Source organism: Taeniopygia guttata, chromosome 3 (assembly GCF_048771995.1).
Source record: "Taeniopygia guttata chromosome 3, bTaeGut7.mat, whole genome shotgun sequence".
Lineage (NCBI taxonomy): Eukaryota > Metazoa > Chordata > Aves > Passeriformes > Estrildidae > Taeniopygia > Taeniopygia guttata.
In genome coordinates, this window is record NC_133027.1 from 65,294,853 (window position 1) to 65,315,694 (window position 20,842).

The 20,842-nt window shown below is 37.6% G+C and overlaps 1 protein-coding gene across 1 annotated transcript in view; it reads left to right on the top strand.

Annotated features, from left to right (window-relative positions):
- MAP3K5 (mitogen-activated protein kinase kinase kinase 5) overlaps positions 1-20,842 on the top strand; it is a 98,317-nt gene that overhangs the window by 37,724 nt on the left and 39,751 nt on the right. The window contains exons 4-10 of the mRNA XM_002194582.7: positions 3,335-3,528; positions 3,734-3,902; positions 4,805-4,911; positions 7,363-7,533; positions 11,460-11,572; positions 17,559-17,718; positions 19,787-19,940. Coding sequence (XP_002194618.4) covers positions 3,335-3,528; positions 3,734-3,902; positions 4,805-4,911; positions 7,363-7,533; positions 11,460-11,572; positions 17,559-17,718; positions 19,787-19,940 — 1,068 coding nt within the window. The remainder of the gene's footprint in view (positions 1-3,334; positions 3,529-3,733; positions 3,903-4,804; positions 4,912-7,362; positions 7,534-11,459; positions 11,573-17,558; positions 17,719-19,786; positions 19,941-20,842) is intronic.

Below are 20,842 nucleotides of genomic sequence, written 5' to 3' on the forward strand. Positions count from 1 at the left end.
CTGATCCTTTCTGACTTAAATTAGCGTAGCTTATATTTTGACAAAAAATATGAGAAAGATGTAAATTGCTGAGACAGGTTGCATCACTGGATGAATGAGGAAAGAAGCAAGTCACACACTCTGTTTTAGGGAAAATGGTTCAAAGTGGTCTGACATTTAGAGTAGCTCCACAACTGCTTCCCTTACAGTTTGGTTTCTCTTGGGTCCCACCGTAATCATAGTCCAAATGCAGCTGGAGCTGGGCTCTTTGCAATGAGAATTTGTGATGATAACACAACATGTTTCCAGAGTAGGGGACTATAGACTTTGTTATACAAAAGCGGTCTTGCCGTCACTGTTTATCTTTCTTCCACCACCACCTTTAGTAAATAATATACAATTTTTAATTCTTTTTTTCTTTTGACACTAGAGCTATTGCATGTCTGCCTTTGTTAGTTTTAGCTGTTAAATATCTACCTACTGTACTCTTTAGCTAGGGAAGTGAAATTGAGGTCAGTATTTCTTGTGTTTCATAGCTTTATTGCGTGTGTGCTCTTTTTATTTTTTTAAGTGTATTTCCTAAGGAAATGAAACTTAAGAGCTTGTACTGGTTTTTCATCCCCCACATTTGTTCTGTATCTGCCTGCTTTTCTGTGTGGTAGATTTCAGCCAAATTTGAGAAGTTTTGTAGATACAGAGTTCCCACAGAAGATAACTATCTAGGTTAAGTTAAGAAGCAAAGTGATGCCCTGGCTGAGGGAAAGGCCACTGTGTTTTCACACTACTTGCTACCGAATATCAGGGTGAGATTCTTCCCTGAGACCCCTGAGGGGCCTCTGAACAACTGTGAATGGATTCATTTTTTTCCTCTTTTCTTCCCACAGTGTTTTCTCCTGTCTTTTACTGTTAAGTTCTTCCCTGTCCGCTGCTTCCAAAGACTCTTGGGTCTGCATGTCTTCTATGCCAGGCTCTATATTATAACCAGCTTTTCTTTTCCCCCCTCAGCTAGCAGGAGGAATGCATATAAACTAACTTTTGCTGGCTGTCTTGTTTCACTGAAATAAATAAGTACTTCCTACAGAAAGTGCACTCAGGATGAGTTTCTAAGAGCTCGTGCTCTGTAATGGATTCAGACACTTGTCATCTCTAGGGAGAGCAGTTTTCCTCCTGGTAGAATTAAAGATTAAGACTCTGGTACAATCTCTGTAGGTGCCATGACCATTTTACAAGGGTAAACCTTGGATTCTGTGAACTTCAAAAGATGGGAACATCCTTTTTCAGAGCTGATTTTTATTTAAGGCCTTAGCATTGGAAACAGTGTGCCAGAGGTCTGAGAAGGTCTTCCTGCAAACAGTTTTGAATTTATTTTTAATGCGCTGAATAAACATTAGGAAGTAAAATGTTTTTCTCTGGAAATCTGTAGCCCTTTTTCTTGACTCTGACTTCTCAACCTTTTTCTCCTTTACCTAGAAAAGGAAAGCTGGAGAACAGTCTGCCTATGTGTAATAGTGGTTCTTATGCCAGTGGCAATGTACCCATCTCATAACTGCTGAAACCACTTCCAGCAAATTAATAATTTTCTCTCTGCCTTTGATTGTAGGGCTCATTAGATTTTAGCAGGGTAAAAAGTTCATCCGTTCACTGTTAAAAGCATGTGATTGCCTTACACTCCAGGATATTCTTGAATAGAAGTATCAATTCACTTCTCTGTTGCACAGACAACCTGTTTGGGTTCTGGCATCCCACTCCTTAGTTACTTGTTAAAAAATTTGTCATATACTCCCCAGTTCTCAAGTTTTCTTTGGAATTGCTGCAGTCACACAGAGATAAATACTCCCTAGCTCTTCAGCAGCAGTAGTTCACAATGGTCACAGAAAGAAGGCTAAATTAACCCTCGTGAAAGGCACTGTATACAGTAATTTCCAAACAACTTCTGTGTTAGTTGATCTCAATTGACCACATGTAAATGCCTGCACCAATTATTTTTAGATTTTACAGAGTCTGTTGATACCCCTCAGAAGTGCAGTGGGACGGCCTTTATATTGAGGTCTTACAATTTCATAGTATGATGGATGTAATTAAAAAATAATTCCTGTACTTTTCATACTACTTGCTACTGAATATCAGTCTCTGATTTGTACACAAATATGACATATGATACTTGCTGACATATCTATACACATGTTTTGCAAACTTGACTACTTCAATCCCTCCGTGTTTTAAAAATCTAATAATGCAGATTAAAATGCATGTTTTAAGCACACAGTTGGTATTTTGCATTCAAAAACTATTCAGTCACTGCCCTCTCAATCCGTGGAGCTCAGCTAGGCAGGGTGTTTCTGAAGTGCTGTCTGCATTGCAGTATTGACTTCTGGGAGACTTAAAGCAGCTGAACAGAAACTAATTAACCTTGAAAATAATTTAGACATACTAAAAATGATAAGTCTCAAGAAATGCTTCCTTAAGGCTTTTATGGTTGGGCTGCTGATGGGCACTTCAGTAATGGAGTCTGAGCTTCAAGACATGAATGGACAAACTCCTCCCAAGTTTGTTGGTATTCTGTCTCGTAGTTAAGACTCTTTAAAGTACAGATATTCAGCAACTTTCTCTGCACATAAATCTGTACTCACACACATACCACAGTCAGCAGACATCTTGCCTCCCTCTTCCTTGGAAGACACTTTCTTTTTTCTTTTTTCTTCTTTTTTTTTTTTTTTGCAAAATATCTGTCATACATTGGTATATAAAAATCAATGCAGTTTAGCAATGCTGAGGTGCTTTGTAAGTGATTATTCTGAGCTATGTATGATTTTAAGTCCCACTGAAAATATTTTCTACATAGTAGGGAATTTATTTTGCTTTTTGAATGCAAAACTATTTGAGTAATTTTGCAGTTCATATGAGGATTAATTTTCTCTATGGTTGTCCTGTTGTGAGGCAACTAGATTGTATTACTGTTTCTCATATCTGTGAACCAAACTGTACTGTTTTCTTCTGATCATGTCACCTTGAAAAACAAGTACCTCAGCTTCTTTTGATTCCATCTGCCTCTTCAGGGTGTGGCCTGAGAATTATTTTAGTATTGAGCCAATTACAATTTTAAGGTCAACTTGATACTTCTGAAAAGACTGATTTTACAGGAAGGATATCAAAAATCTGAAAGAATAAATTTCAGGTGTATATCATATTTGATGTGAAAACTGAATTTATGAGTCAAAACAGTCTTGCTGAAGTAAGCAGCAGGTCTCCCTTTGACTTTAACAGGTGGAATTCTGCAGGTGGTAGATGCAATTGTTTCATGCTTTGGCTTGCCAAACTATAACTGCCCTAAATATTGCCCCTTGTTTCCCTGCAGATGTGCACAGGGAACTACATATTTGTTCCTTACATGATAACTCCACATAACAAGGTGTACTGCTGTGATAGCAGTTTTGTGAAGGGACTCACAGAGCTGATGCCGCCTGGTTTTGAGTCTCTGCTTGGGCCTATATGCTTACCTCTGGTGGATCGCTTTATTCAGCTCTTGAAGGTGGCACAGGCCAGTTCCAGGTGAGTTGTCTTCTTGTACACCCATGTAAAACACAAATATTCTGGCTAGCAAGATAAATGTCAGCCTCTTTTGCCTTCTGTTCAGAAAAACTGATATTTAATAGTTCAGCTTGACCAAATCTCTGCACTGACACTGCTCCATCAATGCATGTTTTGCACATGCACTGTGGGAGAGCTGTGCTGATGTGAACTTGTTCCTCTCCAGCCAGTATTTCCGGGAATCCATTCTGAATGACATCAGAAAGGCTCGGACGCTTTACACGGGCAAAGAGCTCGCAGCAGAGCTGGCAAGGATTCGACAGAGAGTCGATAACGTTGAAGTCTTGTCTGCTGACATTGTAATAAACTTGCTGCTGTCCTACAGAGACATCCAGGTAGGAGTTTACTACTAAGAATAGTAAACTAAATTACATTGGCACAGAAATTTTTGGTATTCTGTATTTGGCACAGATTTTTAAAACAAAATGTGTGGATAAAGCACATCAGTAAAAATCTTTTATGGTGTCTTCTCTGAAGTTTTTATTTTGTTTTGTAGTTTCACTGTTTGCCTTTCCATAGCAGAAAAGGGTTTTATAACAGTACCTATAAAGTATGTGATATGTAATAACTCTTCTCCATCTCAGCACTGCTGTGTGATGAACAGCATGCAGTTAAAAGCTATTGATAGGCCAATGTATTATTTTTCACCAAAGCTGGTGACATTTCTTATGGAAACATAAATAGTTCATATTTCAGGTTTTGGAATGATGCTGGTAATTGCTTGCTTTGTTATTCGTAATTTCAACTATCACTCCTTAAACATGAAGTGGTTTGAGTTTGATGTTTTATTTTTATTTGTTTTTTAAATATATCAGTGAGTAAGCTACTTTAAAAGCTGTGGTATTAAAGAGTCTTGTTTTTGTGGCTTATGACTACTTCAGAGATTTAAAATGCCTCATTTCAAATGCAGTTAGCTTTGTAATGTCTGCACAATATAAGAATTGAAGTGTGTTCAGTTCCTTACTTTAATAGTGAAATAGATCTATGAAAATTCCCACAGGACCATGTTGAAGCAGCACAGGAGACCAAATTGGACCTCCCTGCTAAATACTGCACACATTCCCATCTCTGATTAGTGCTAGGCTATTTCCAATTTGAGACTGAATAAACTGAAATCTAAAAATGGACTGAATATACTTCTTAGTATGAAATTATAACTGCTTAGGTTGAAGAGGAGTTTATTTAGGCATACCTCAGCACAGCCACTTAAAACTTTATTATCCCTTTCTTTTGGAAGGATTATGATTCCATTGTGAAATTGGTGAAAACTTTAGAAAAACTACCCACTTTTGACTTGGCTTCACACCACCATGTGAGGTTGCATTATGCATTTGCACTAAACAGGTAAGAATATACCCTTCCTTCTGCTGTGGAACAGTGAATGAAAACTTCAAACTTTGTAAGGGATGGGTAATCCTGTGTGAAGTTCCCTACTGGAATCTTTATATTCAGTCCTATGATTTTGACTGAAGCAGCTCTGTGGATTCTAAGCTTCTTTTTATCTCATAGTATCAAATTTCTTTCCCTTTCCTTTAGTATGTTTGAATTGGCTTTGCCCTTGAATTGTCTTTGTCTTTGGTTTGCATTATTTTTTGTTTCAGTACATAAATTAAAGCAAACAAATACCTAACAATATTTTTCTTCTGTAAAATACACTTTTAACATTGCTGTGTGAGTGACAGTGCTGCATCATTGGTGCTGGCAAAGACATCATCTCATTCAAGTCTGAGTTCTGATAATGTTAGGAAACAGAAGCAGACCTTTCATCAAACGTCCATAGGAGGATTTTATTGTGTTATGATGATTAACTAATTTTCACATCCTCTGATAACATGGGCAAAATATGATACGTGGAGCAACTTACACTGTTTCTATTGATTAAATAAAAGCCAAGGCTAGATTTTCTTTCTAAGATGCTGACATTTAGGCAAGCGACTAAGAAGGGTGTTTTTTTCAGAGGAAATTACAGATATTCTCTGCTCCATTGCTGTTATCACAGTGAACATTTTGCAGTTGACTTTTAGAAGAGTAGACCAGGTGTCAACAGGTATCAAAATTGTCAAGTACAGCAAATGTTGATAGATGGCTCTGCTTCTCACAGATTTGAATTTTGTAATTCAGGTTCACTGAGGAGGCTTAAAACTGCATATCATGTGAAAGTGATGTCAAAACATGCCACAAGGAATTACTTGAAAAAAATAAACCTGGTTTTGAAAGAGAAAAAAAAAGAAAAAAGTAAAAGACAGCTGTCTGGCATTTTTTGTCTGAATAAAGTGTCCAGATTCTTCCTTGTGCCTTTATACCAGTAGATGAAGGTAAATGAAGGTATAAATACTGTGCCTTTTTTGTTTCCACTTTGACATAAATATGTGAAGTTTTGCAGATTAAATAATCCAGCATGTACCTGCCACTTCTACAGAGCCTTCACAAGGGTCACTAGTTGTTCCTTGCAGTTGCAATGTGTTGTTTCAACCTCAAGGTCACAGTTTTCTTTAGAAACAAAGTCATCTTCGGAAACAGGACTAGTTCATTGAGGCACTGAAAACCTGGAAAATTGCAGCATAATCTTTTCGGGCGTATCCGTATACTTCACTGATTCTGTGACTCAAGATGTTGCTCTAATAGTATCTGATGAAAGATCTATATAGTACATCCAAAGGAGTCCAGATGAGATTTTCCTATTCCTCTCATTTCCACACTAGCCATTAAACTAGAAGCCATGATAGCCATGAAAACATTCATGCTTTGGTGTGCCAAGAAGGAATTACTTTGGCTAATTGTAACTTTCTCCTTACTGAAACCTTAGGGAATATTTTGTGAGCTTAGGCAGGTCTGGAATACTCTGTGCTTCTGAATCTTTGCTGTGAAAAAAAATGTCTCTTGCTTTTAATCCAGGTCACTAGTACAGAAGGATGGAGCAGCTCAATTAGACAGGATTAGTCTGACCTAAATCAAGAAATGTGAGGGCATTGATGATGGAAAAGTAAATAGAAATAAAAGAAGGGACTTCTGTCTCTGAAGACCAGCTAAGTGTAAATAATCCATGTGGGAAAACATTATTTGCCGTACTGGTTTTATTCTCATTAAATTCATTAATCTGAATAAGTGATAGTCAATACAAGATGTGGAAATGTTGAAAATGGAGTAATTTGATTGTTCAGTACACAAACATGTTAAAATTCTAAACTTTTCATACTGAGCGATGTATGTACCAAAACTGTGACTCACGAGGAAGTGTCTAATGCTTGCAATTATGTGGTTTATTTGTCTGAAGTACTTCTTTTAATATTGCCTTATTGGCTTAACTCATAAACCTATCATGGGAGTTCAATCTGGTTTGTGCTTTTTGGATGTTTTGCTTCACAGTCAAATTGTATATAAAAAGTAAAATCACAAACACAAGATTGAATATTTTTTTTCCTTTAGAGCATGAATTACATTGAAAGAATTACTAGATATGAAATCAAGTTTCATATTTTTCTATTTTATAAGGAAGTAACTCATGATCCTTCTAAGAATTTCCCTGGAGGTTCTTGATGCTGTTTTCAGTGCTTTGCTATAGCTGATGCTTCATGAGAGAGAGAAGTTATGTTTAGGGGTATTTATAAAGGTTTTCCATGACATAAAGAAAAGCAAAAAAAAAAAAAAAGAAGAAGGGGGTAAGTGTGTATAAATAACATAGTCCATTGTGTCTATCCGTCATTTTACATGGATGAAGTCATATGTATATTAAAAACAGTAGTGAAAAATTATTTCTTGTTAACTTTTTAAAATCAAAATTATTATTTTCAACAGGAGAAATCTGCCTGGAGACAGACAAAAAGCTCTAGAAATTATGATTCCCCTTGTAGAGCAGGAAGACCAAGTAGCTTCAGATATGTACTGCCTGGTTGGTCGAATTTATAAGGACATGTTTTTGGAATCTGGGTTCATAGATATAGAAAGCAGGGACAGAGCAACTTTCTGGTGAGTACTATTTTCCTGGTCTATGTCCTTTTGTTAGCTTTAGAAAAATATTCCTCAAACAAGAATGTATTTGAACAGTTTTACTTTCCAAATACTTGGCAACCTTAGGGGATAGAACGAATCTTCTAAATTTCCTTGCTTATTTGTTGATAATGAGAGATTCTGCAAAGTTCTTGAAGTACCTTAGAGACCTGAAGTTTAGGCGTCGATTAAACTCATCACTTTTCCAAAATATGAAGTCTCCTGTTATACTGTATTGTTCTTAGGAACCTGGGCCAGAGAATAATCAGTCATCAATTGATTGGCATATCTGGAATCTGACAGATATTAGCTAGCTAGGCTTAGAGGTTTTACTCTCAACCAGTATGACTGTTCCAAACTTGCTGACAAAAGTTTTATCACTGTATAGTAATAGAAGTTTTATCATCATCATATAGTATAGGCACATTGCAGGGGACTACAGTAGCATCAGTAGTCAAAGAAGCACACAATGACTAGTCAATAATAGTTGAATTCTTATCCTCATATTAGAGACAAGAATCTTGTTATTTTAATGCTTTTGAAATGCACTAAATCATTGTTACATGGAAGTGGTTAGAAAATAAAGGCATGGGATGTCATCCTAGACTTCTGCTGGATGAGCTGCTTCTCTGCATTCTGATGAGGATACAGACAATTTGCATTTATGTGTCCTGCACATCACGTCTTAGCTCTGGTCTTGTGCTCATCAGCTGCTTGTTGAAGTGAATGCTTAAAATGGAAGCTTTCTTCTTTCTTTGTCATTTATCACTTGTTTTCAGTAAACTTCAGCTTAGAGCTGTCTCTCATAAAAGATAAGATAAAATTGTTTACCAGTTATGGCCTCAGAATACAAATGCAGTTTATAACTTCTGGTCAGTCTTTACAGCTTGGCAATTCTTACTGGAATTTTAGAAGATGTTGAAATAACAGGAATGCAACATATTATTATTTTCATTCCTCCTGGCACAATTTTGGATTAAAAAAAAATTCCATTTCCTGTAAAGCACAAAGCCTGTAAAAAACTTTTAAGAGTCTTTTGTAAACACTGTATTTTGCTCATGTCATGAACATGATAAAAAGAAAAGTGTAGTTCTGTATACAAATTTTAGGCATTATTGCAGACTGAATTACATGCAAATTACTCTTGGTATTGTACATCTTGCTTTCTCCTTGTTCATAGTACCTTATGAATATGAACAGATAAACTTTGATATTGTCAAACATAATTAACTGTATTGTTTTATTGTATGTATAAGAGTGGTGAGTTATGTAGCTATTTTAACACACTTTGAATAAATACATCTTAGCAATCATGATAATCATAGAGCTGATGATGGGAAGTGATTGCAGGCATTCTAGTCTAGGAAAGGACAGAGGATGATAGTTCCTGCACAGGGGTAGGGTGCTGGTCAGCCAGAGCTTAAATAATCCCTGAAATATCTGGCAACTGAGACCCAATACAGAAAGCTCTGTGCACCTCCTGCCACAAAACAAGGAGATCTCTGTTGAGTCAAGCTGGAGTTTGGACGGAGGCTGTACCAGATGGTCCAATTGCTTTTGGTTTATATTTTATATTGGATATTGATTTGATTTTCTAGTGTTAGTCATACAGCAGGCTTGACATGCTGAAAGGTTGACTCATAACTCAATGAAAAGCTCTTAGAAAGGAGGAAGCCTACTCTAGTGCTACAGCAGGGTAAAACAGGACAAGGTGTGTGCAGGAGCAATGCCTCCATGGCAGTGCTATGTTATGTTGAGATAAAGGTAATTATCTCAGTCTTAGAAAAATTAAGATATAAGGGAAGTACAGTGAATTGCATGAGATAAAGAGAATTTAGCAGCAGAATCAAAGTGTTGGTTTTGCAACAACTGGTAATGTCAAGGTACTTTGGTCTATTCCAATTAAAAAAACCAAACCAACAATGTGCTTTTGTGAAAATTAGAAAGCAGAATAAAAGATATCTTTCATATAAATATGAGAGAATATATGAAAGAGTAATTATTAACTGTCACTTTCCTGTTTCACACTGACAGTGTGAATCAGACTTACCAAAGGTAGCCAGTCTTTATTCATATCTTTTCACTGCTACCTCTCTAATTCAGTGTCTGCACTGCAGCATTTTCTCTAATGTCAACAACTTCAACGTTTTTCCAAAAGTACAGTCTTTCTTATATTGGAACAAAACCACTAATTTCCAAGGCTTTTTCTTTTACTTCAGTCAATCTTTCCTCTCTCCTTTTTGTATTGCATGAGAATTACAGCCTGGGAGATCTCTAGGGCAGAAAAAGTGATCCAGTTCCCAACATCACTGTGTCTCCAAACAGATAATGCCAGCTAAAGGGCTTCTCTTAGATGTATATACTTAGAATCAGTGAGTGTGTTGTTCTGTTTAGTTGACAGATTTTGATGGGCTGTTTGGTTGTTTAGGGTTTTTCCTTTGTTTTTGTTTGTTTGTTTTGGGGTTTTTTTTGGTTTTAGGTTGGATTTTTTTGTGTCTATGTGTTGGTTGGGGTTTTTTAGGTGAGCCAAAAATATTTTCTATGTGCACTTTTTTGTAACTCGCAGTACAAGAGAAAATTGCATGAAATAAAAATGATGAAAGAAAAAGATCTAGTATTTTCTGCTTCTCTTGCTTTTCTTTAGAGCAGTAGGCGCTTGTCTAATGATTAAGTTCTTTGGAGGTGGGCAGCTGAAGTATAAAAAGTATATATATGTAGCAGATTGAAGAGAAGCCTGTCTTGCAGTTTTGGAGAGCAGATCTTACATTAAAAGATGCAAAGTCATTAATGATTAGAGCAGAAAAAACAACAAACAAACAAATTAAAAACCAGCCATACTTTTGGCCTGGTGGCATAAAATGCCTTAGCTTTGCTTGCATGTCAAAGCATGGTCTAGAAGTCGAATCCTTAGGTTTTGCACAGCTTGGTTTTTTTTCTTTCTTTTTACACTAATGTCACAACCTGTTTACATTTTTTGATATATTCCATTTGTTTGTCTGTATTTTTTTCATCCTTTAGAAAGTAAATTTAAACTGTATTTCTTTTACTGTAGTGAGTTGTGTTGTCTAAATTTCTTGTGCTCCTTAACTCGCATATGATAGTAGTCTTTGCCTTCTCCCTATGGAGGTGAGAATATGTGTATATTTACCTGCAATCAAAGGTGTTCTTATTCTGAGGTCCTGTTGCTGTTATCACAGCTACTGGCATTGCTAGCATGAGGATAGTGTGTGCTGTGTTGGTGTGAGCACCTCCACTTCTTTTAAGACAAGATTGAGCCTAAGTTAATGCCTCTGCCATTTCTCTTGATTGCGCAGTTCCTCTTGAGGAGAATGAAATCTGGTATAGTCCTGTTTTATGTGAACTCATAAGGACAGTGTCAATAAGACGCTCAGTAAAAAATAAAATTTGGAGTAGCTGAAATCACAGCTAAATGTGAGATATATTCTTGTATAATTTGCTTCTGTGTGTGCCATTGTAGCAGATACACAATAAAATCTAAAGTTTCAAGTCAATGAAAACTCATTTATTAAAGACTAAGTTAATGAGCTTATTAATAAATATAACTCTGAAACATGTCCTTTACAAACTGATAGTATTATTCGGTTTTATTTGATCTTGAAAAAAATATTGTAAGATACTGTAACTTTACTGGGATAATTTTACTGGAATGGATGATTAGGATCTGTGCTTGTTGTGTGGGGGGAAAGGAAATGGGAGGAGGATGTATAAATACCAGACTCCTAAAAATAACCACAAAGAATGTGTGGAAAACACTAAAATATTTTTGCTTCTATGGATTCTTGCTGTGTAAACAGAAGATAAGCTCTTAAATTACCTAAAACTGTAATGATGCCCCAACTACATTGCATTATTTACAAAGTAAGCTTGAATATTTGTTTTCCTAGGTTCAAGAAGGCATTTGAATCAGAGCCAACATTACCAGCAGGAATTAATTATGCAGTACTCCTCCTGGCAGCTGGACATTGCTTTGATACTTCTTTTGAGCTGCGGAAAGTTGGTAATTATAACTTGCAAATTCATGGTGAAATCACGTTCTAGTGAAAGTACACTACCACCCACTGTTATAGGGGAAAAATCTAATGGTTGTATGTGAAAGCTTTGATAGAGAACATGTGAATATTTAAGCTGGTCTCTCACACCACTGTTGATCCCACCTGACTGCAGGTGAGTGCTGTCATGAAGACTTGGTTTCAGTGTCAAGGTTTTAAATTGGTACCAGAGTGCAATAAAAGCTAAGCTTCTTTGTAAAGGCACCATCTGTGTGAAACAGGAGCGCCTGAAATGGGAATCCAGTTCTACCACTCTTTAAAACAAACAAACACAAACCCCTGGAAAGAATATGGATGAGAAGCCCATCCTAAGACTGAGGAAAATGCACTTGACTTGAGCTTGGGTTGGGTTGAGAGAAGACTATTTCTCTTCTGACACGTTCTTAGAGGTTTCTGAACATCTGTATTCATAGAATCATAGAATAACAGTGGTTTGGGTTGGAGGGACCTTTTAAAGACCGTTTAGTCCAAGCCCCTGCTGTGGGCAGTGACATCTTTCACTAGATCAGATTGCTCAGACTGCCCTTGGACACTTCCAACAAAGAGGCATTCACTTCCCTGGGCAACCTGGTCCAATGTCCCAGTACTCTTGTCATATAAAGTTTCTTATTTAGGAAGAAAGAATTAGGACTATTTTTTTTTATGATTTTGTTTGTGATTTTTCTGGATTTGAGGAGAAGGAAAACTCAAAATTATTCTGTCATACATTCAAGGAAGATTTGGGAGAAAGGACTGAATGTTGTAGTGTGCATTGCGTTTGGTGTTCTTCTCCATGAATTTGTATAATTCTTGACTTTCAGTAAAGTCTTTTTAAATCTTTGTTTCCCCTGAGGATGTTGTCAAGTGAGAAAGAAACAAATGTTTTCACTCCACTGAATGTATCTTTATTCAGTGATTGCTCTAGTTTTGAAGTTAGGTGCGTCCTGTACGTCTGGAAGTAATTTCCTGGGTAATTTTGAGTATGAAGGTCAGAGTGAGATGATTACTTTTATATAAACAGTGGAAGTGAAATTTAAATTCTCAGGTGTAAATGAAGGTATTAATTTGTATGTGTGAGGCTGCATAGAGTTGCCCCAACTACTGTGTTTGCCCTTCTGTGAGTGAGTGAGATTTTGCTTTTTGGTTGGCATAGAATATTTCCCCATCTTATGCTGAAATTTCAATTCTTGTGTCAGTGTAGGAGGTAAGAAGATATGTTCTATACATTGCATAACGTTTACAAATACTCACTTGCTGGCCTAACTTTAAACTGGGTTGCTTAATGGAGCTGGGCTATATTTTTTGTGTAGTTCAATATGAATCCTTAATTTTAAAAGAAACTTCTTAATTGCATGCAGACTACAGCCAACTAGATCTGTACAAAGTCGTTTTATTCATGAAATTTGTGTGCTATTTCTTTGGCATCATCTTCTTATGAGTTTGTCCAGTGTTGTTTTCCCTATTTGTATTGAGACTGTTGCAGAAATTAATGTTCATTCTTACATAAGGTTTCATCCCTAGCTGATGAATTATTTAGTGCAGAAGTATCCATTCCTTAGGTGGTTGGTTTGTGTGTTTATTTGCCTGTCTTATGTTAGCATTTAGTTTGTGTCTGCTGGAAACCCTTGATGTAGCAACCCCTCCTGTTAGCTACTGGTGTCCATCTTTCTTTTTTATTACAGGGAATATTGTCAAAATACTTTTAGTCAGATTAGCTCAGCTATTTTGAAGCATGTTTTCAAATATATTTATAGTATAGTATACCCTATGTGTATCATGGCCCAACACCCTGTCCAGCTGAACCTCAAATATGTCCAACGCCAGCAAATCCACTGCTTTTCTGGGAGATGATTCCAAAGGCCGATTATTCAAATTTTGAAAAATTTTCATCTTGTGCCCCATTGGAAAGTCGCCAGTAGTAACTTGTGTCTATCACCCTTTGAATCTTCCTTGCAACTCCTCGTTAAAAGGGAGTCTCCATCTTCTTTGTAGCCACCCTTTACCCACTGGAGGGTGATAATGCTTCCTCTAAGCCTGTTCCTCAGGGCTGAACAAACACAGCTTTTCCTCATATGGCAGCCTTCCAGTCCTTTGTTCATCTTTGTGGCCATTCTCTGGACCCTCTCCAGCCTGTCCACATCTTTTGTCTATAGTGAGAACCAAAACTGAACGTATTATTCCAGAAGTGCCCTGGCAAGCACTGAATAGAGTGGAATAATGGCTTCTTTATCCCTCATAGTGATACCCCTGTTGATACATCCCAGCATCCCAGGGGTTTCTTAGCTGAAGAAACACACTGTTCACTCATATTTAGCTGCTTGTTTTTCAGGGCCCCCAGGTCCCTTACCACAGAGCTGCTCTCCAGTGCAATAGATCCCAGCCTATGCTGCATTCCCAGACTATGTTTTCCCAGGTGAAAGACCTTACAATGATCTTTGTACAAGGTTTATCAGATGGCTGGAGTTATGCTAGATTCTGAGCACAGTTTAGTATTTTCTTTGTCTGAGGTTAATATTTTAAACAAATGCAAGCAATATCACAAAGGTTGTATGGGAAAATGTTTTGATTTTTTTCTGGTCCTAAGTATCTTTTATATGTGTGTAATTCTTTTGATGACATCTCTTGTTTAGATTTGTGTGTACAAGATAATTTTTTAGCAATAGTTAGATTTGCCAAGCAATGTTTTCTGTTTGGTGTCCACCCACAGCATTATCTGTAGTACACAGAAATTAGAGAAATTCTGCTTTCTACTGGGAGATCTGGAGAGAAGCAAGAACAAACTCATCAAGTTCAGTCCAGGTTATATGGAAATTATATTGCTAGGCTGAGAAAGGGGTAGGGAAGGATGTAGTCATTATCAGTTCTACAGAGGGTGCATGAGACTGTAATTAGGAGATGCATATGTGATTACATTTGGAATATTGTAATAACTGCAGTAAAATAAGAATGAATCCAAGATAATTTTTACCAATCTGCATCAGATCAGAAAATTTGCCTTCTAAAGGTTCCTACCCGTACTTATCAGATAATAGTTCAAAACTAAATGAGCAAATGGACCATTAATAAAAACCCTCCTATTTTCAGAGTAGTATTGCTTTCTTAACTATACAAATAACTTTGAGGCCAGAACAGAAATGATGTGATCTGCATTGACAGTTATGATCTTTGCAGGCTGTGCAACTTTGACACACAAAGGGCCCTGTAATATGAATTGCTCCATCAATATTTGAGCAAGGAAAGAGGTTTATTTATAAAGCCTTCATAGTGATATTTAACTGGTAATATCTGCTTGCTGTTAGCTTATTTTCATCAGAAGCTGTGGGTATATTCTCGGTGTTATAAAAACGAAGGCTTTTCTGGTGTTAATCGTTCCTCTATTTTGCCTCATTTGTCTTAAAGACAAAATATTTCTGATAAAATATACTGGAATTCCTGCTGCTTTTTTTTCCCTCCCCTTGTGAATGCCAAGTTTTTCATGGAAGGAGAGAATGTCTTGACTTTGCCTGGATTTTCCTCTACTCTCAAAAATCTTTTAAAGATGGTGAAATAAAAATAAACTTAGAAAAGAGAAATTATACAAGGAGAACATAAACTCAGACTTAAATTCATGAAGGTTCACATTGCAAGTTTCCAAAATAATCCTTCCCACCACCCAAGTTCTCTAAATTGGAGTTATAGTCTTTTGAACCTCTTGCTAATGTCATCACAAAGCAACTACATTTCAGAGCTAAGTACCTTGCCTTTCAGGGATAAGTAACTTTATAGATGAGCTTTGCAGAGGATGGTCAGCAAACTAGAGTGAGTTTTAGCATCAAGAACCTCACCTTTGTCAGAAGAACTTGATGAGAGGGTGATATTGCCTTCTCTAAAGTAATAGGATCCACTTCACAGAATACTTGGATAAAACTTCCACTTTCTCCAGGTTACATAACAGTAATGATTCCCAGACTTGGTGTCCTGAGGTACTGAACATCCATCCTTTCTCCCCCCTATCTTCCTATAAGTCTCCCTCACTGAGCTTGGACTCAAAATGGTTGCTGCCACCAGTGTTACCTTCCTAACAAGCACCTCTCCCTGCCAGCCAGTAATGCGGGTCCCTCCCCATGTGAGTTGTACTCTTCATCAGACCCACACATTCAGTTTGCATCTCACTTTAGCTCTGTTCCCACATCTGGAGCACGGCAGGGTTGTGATGGGTGTGTCCCTCCAGATGCAGTGAGGCATGGCAGAGCATGTTTGCCTGTGAACCAGAGACCGGTGCTGCTGCTCGCTGTGACAAACAGCCTGTGATCGCTGGTCAGTGGCCACTGCAACTGTGTGTGCCATCACCCAGTACTTAGCAAAGGCCCTGTGCACAACTAAATTCCTCACTTTCCCCTTCCTCCCAGCAAAGGCATGTCCAACTGAAATGATCCAGGCATCCCTGTGATACCAGTTGTTTACATCTCTTGAGATGAAGTCACATAAAAGCCTGTGGAAGTTAGTAGGTGTCTGTCTTTTATTATGTGTTGCTATCAAATGCATGCAAATTTTTTAGACATTCTAGCAGAGCCTTTTGGCCTTTGCAGATAGTGCTGAGGAGTGTTACTTTAAAGTCTCGGGGGAGATTTTCCATTTACTGTGTTTTCTAGATAGCATTCAGGTTTTGTTCTCTAGAACCCAGCTAAAGTTGAACACTTTCAACACAAATTCCCCCTCCCTATTCTCCACTGTCTGGTGCATATGTACATCTTCAAGTGGTCTCTTTGACAGTGTGAATGTGTGTAGCACCCTGGCTTAAAGCCTTGCAGAGATGGTCACCATGGTACCCTGTGGTGTTGATGGAGGTGATGTACATTGTGGCATTTCTCAGGCAGATCAGAGATGTTATGCATCTATGGCGTTTTTAAAAGCCTTTATTACCTGACATTGATGTCATAAAAATGTGAGCAATCTGATAAAACAAGATAAACTTCGTAGGCTGAAATGTAGCTTATGTAATGATACCCATTTTGATAATATTTATTACTGCTTCCACCATGAAGTTTAGTCTGCTAGCTGCTTGGGGAAGGTTAAGAAAAAACAAGATCAACAGTTGCATTGAAATTTCTTGTGAAATTCCACAGTGAATACTCTGGCTGAATGTCAAGGGCAGTGGAAGATGATGTGGGAGGGAAACTGTCATAGTGGAGTAGTGTGGGGAAAGTGAATAAAGGACTACAGTGGTGGAGTGGCTTGCTGTGTAAGCTGAAAATTGATTTCTTTTTTGCAAGGGATGGTGTAGCATATCTCATGTTAGCTATATGTAGCAGCTCATATGAGCTAAAACTCATCCAGAAGGCCACAGGGGAGCCTGTAGTTCTCAGCAAACTTAGCAAGTCAAAAATAAAACCTGAGACTCGCCGTAGTCTTGAGTTGCTGAGGGGCTTGTGAATATTAATAGATGTCTTTCATTGGGGTAGGACTTGCGGCAGTTAAAAGAACATCACTGCTGGAAGAAGCCCAGTGGATCATCTGTTCCTTCTGCATGGGACCTTGTCTATAAAGGTAAGTTTGGGGCTTGGGGCTTGTAAGTTAAAAAAACAAAGCAGAAAAAAACATAATAGGTGCCTTATTCAGCATCTGTTAAGTTTTTGCAGCTATGTTGTGTAGCCTAAGGCCCCAATTTACCTTTACAGATGAGGTCCATGCAAGAACATAGGTAATCTGACTGTGGCCTTGTCCTCACAGTGATGTGTTAACATTCCTGTCTTGAGAAGCCTGTAGGAAGAGGGGGTGGGGAAAAAAGAATTTTCCACCAATTAGGGTGTTTGGAAGGCATATAACATTAACTGGTAAGTATGATTTCCATCTTATTTTTTCAAAATGGAGAGAGTATAGTAATGTAAGCAATTAAAAGATTTTGAATAAGGGAAATGGTTATTTTAAAATTGCATTAATACAAATTATTGTGACTTGTTATTCTCTTTGCTACAGGAGTAAAGATCAGCAGCCTGCTTGGTAAAAAGGGGAGCTTGGAGAAACTGCAAAGCTATTGGGAAGTGGGATCTTTCTTGGGGGCCAGTATGTTGGCTAATGATCATATACGAGTGATCCAGGCTTCAGAAAAGCTGTTTAAACTAAAGGCACCAGCATGGTAAGGCGGTAAACAAGGCCATGTACGTTCCTATATTTTAAAACGTTGGACTCCCTCAGCTTTCATGTTAGGCACTGTACTCAGCTGACAGGAGATATGTTTTGTGTTTTTTAACAGATTTTACTGTGTGTCTATTATTTCACTGTACTTTTATCCAGAGACAGGACTCTCTTCTTTCCCTTTTGCCCTTATTCAGGGGTAGATCTGATATGGGTCTTTATTTGATGTGTGAGTAGGGCAGATTCACTGTGGACTTCAAGCTCTTCTGAGGGCAAAGGAGAAAGGAGGAGTTGCTCACAGCTTCATTGCTGAAGAGAAGTGGTAGTGGTTTCTGAGTTTAGTCATGACAGCCTGAAGGTTTTGGGCAATGAAGACAGCTTAGCTAGGGAGGCCTGGCTGTACTTTTAAATATTGGTAAGGTTATGACACATAGCAGATGTTTTAGGAACTGAATACAAGTGAGCTGTGTGGTGCAAGCTGCATCTTGTAGTGATTGAGAAGACTGCAAATCAAAGTCCAATTAATAGAAAGGCCATAAAACCAGGGTTAAAGGCAACCCTGTAAACTCAACATCTGTTATGCAAAGGCCAAGAGATGTGTGCTCTGACAGCAGGTTCCCAGCACCTGCAGTGGATATAGGCAGCAATTAAGGACCACTCACCTACTCATTATGGGCTTGTATCATCTTAGGTGGGGAGAGCCAAGATTCCTTTCTGACTAAAAAAGCTGTCACTCTGCTAGTTATAAGTGTGAACATCACAACATATATATTCTTATATTTTTATAAAGGATAGATTGTGCCTTCAGAAGGTGATCAGACGGATGCTGAAATATGGGAATGCTAAACTTCTGTATTGACGTAACATAGAAACTGTCAAAATTAAAAACTCTAATTTTCAGACAAAATATTTCATAAGCGCTTTTTACAGTGTCTTTATTTGCAAGGTTTTCCATTTTTACTATGTGTGTATTTTCCTAAGGAGCTGGATAACACTCTCTGGAAGTCTCCTGGTGGAATTTTCTGGAGTTTATGAATGCCTGGTTGTCAGGATTTTATGTACCCCAATGCCTTTGGGGTTTAAGTTTGTGGATTAAACTCTGAAAATACAGCTCACTCATTTGTGTTTCATGAAGAATTTCTCCTGTGAGCAATTCCTTCCCAGTTTGTTGCCTGCTTTATAGCAGGGCCCACTTGGTACAAACACAGTACCTTAAGCCAGCTATCCTGATGGCCTAAGAAGGATAATTGGAAATTGCACAGCTATGGAAATGTTCACTAAAGACCCTCTGAGGGTGAAAAAAATGTTTCCATAAATAGCTTAGCTGTGATAAAGTGATAGCAGTGCTAAATCCTCTTTAAGCATGTGTATATCATTGCTGTAGTACTAATAAAAATTGTGTGAGATTATGTTTACAACCTTTTTTTTCAAAAATGCCAAGAGAAAGCAGTGGTACCAAGAAGCCCCATAAATCAGCCCCAGAAAGTAGAACAACAGAGAGAGGGATGAACTGCATTTAGGGGAAACATTCAGCACACCAGTTGCCCTTCCCTAGCAATGCCAAAAAACTGCTTAACATAGCTGTTGCCATCTTTGCAGGATGATCAGCTCCAGAAGCATCATGTTTTAGAAATGTGTTAAATAATTGCCTATACAGACACAATAGAGGAGATAGAACCGTTAAACTAGTGGACTTTTCACCTGAATTTTTATTTGAGGTAGGTCACCATTGAAAAAAGTTGGACATAGGCTCACCTTGGTCCTTAGGCAGAGGATGTAGCTATTTAATGAATTTTTCGTGGTTTAGGATAGAAGATAGTATATGGTATCAGGAATACAGGCAGGAAGGAGTGTTCCAAGACTCTCTTATATTTCAGTTGCCTCATTTAGCAGCTGTGTTTCCAATTCTAGTTGGGAATTGTTGTTATGAAAAGCAATCCTAGAGAAGCAAAATATTACTGGCAACCTTGGTGTTGCAATGCTGAATACTTCAGTTGTGTTTAAAGATAGAGACATTACTGCTTACAAACTACTGAATTTACTATCTGTGTTTATTTGGATGGTCACAGGTACCTGAAGTCTATTGTAGAGACTATTTTGATATATCAGCATTTTAAGAAACTAACTCCAGAGCAACATACAGCCAAACAGGAGCTTGTGGACTTCTGGATGGACTTCCTTGTTGAAGCCACAAAGACAGATGTGACTGTAGTTCGATTTCCAGTAAGTGGCTGTTTTGTTGGGTCTTGGAGACTTTTTTTGGTAGTCTTTTTGGGGATGGGCTCTTTTAAAACAAATTGTGGTGTAAATGAAATGAGCACAAAGTAGTGCTTGTTTTTAGGGGCCAGACTAACTGTTTGTCCAGAAGAAATGTATTTGGCCTGAACCTTAGATTGATTTTACTTGAATGCACATGGGTACAACAGGATTGCACAATGTGTTCCATACAAAAGTAATGAGGAAAAAAGTCAAGATAGAATTTTTTCAAGATATTGTTTTCTACCAATGGGTATACTTCTAAAGCAAACATTTACAGTGTACTCCAGGTGATTATATATTAACTATACTGTGTTTTGAAAAAAAAATATTTGATTAATTTCAGTCTTTTTCTAGCTTAGCAGGCTTTGTATACTCTACTGCCAGTTAAGACTGTGCCCTTTCAGAGGGTAAAAATCAGCCCAAACAGTCAGAAATCTATTGTTCCAGCTACTAGAAAAATCATTTCAACAACATTGCACTATAAGTGTGTGTATAGATATGTTTATTTCTGATTTCTTCCACAAAAAATTTGCTGAGAATTCCTATTAAATGCCCCAGTGCTGCACCATGTCCTGAAAGTATACTGTAAATATGTTTTCTGTACATATTAACTGTATATGTCCAGGAAACAATGTCTTGGTTATTCCTTTCAGCTAACCATCAGTAAAACCAGCTTTTTGTCTTAAATAGCAACTGCTATTGCCTCCCAGATAGTTAAAGTGGATACAGTGGTTGTTTTGTACAGTTAATTTACCATCCATATGTAGATGTGCTAATAAACTGTTACGAAGACTTCAATGTTGAACAGCAAGAGCTTGAGGCAGTAAAGTAAAAACAAATGAGACTGTCTAAAGAGCCTGGTTTTC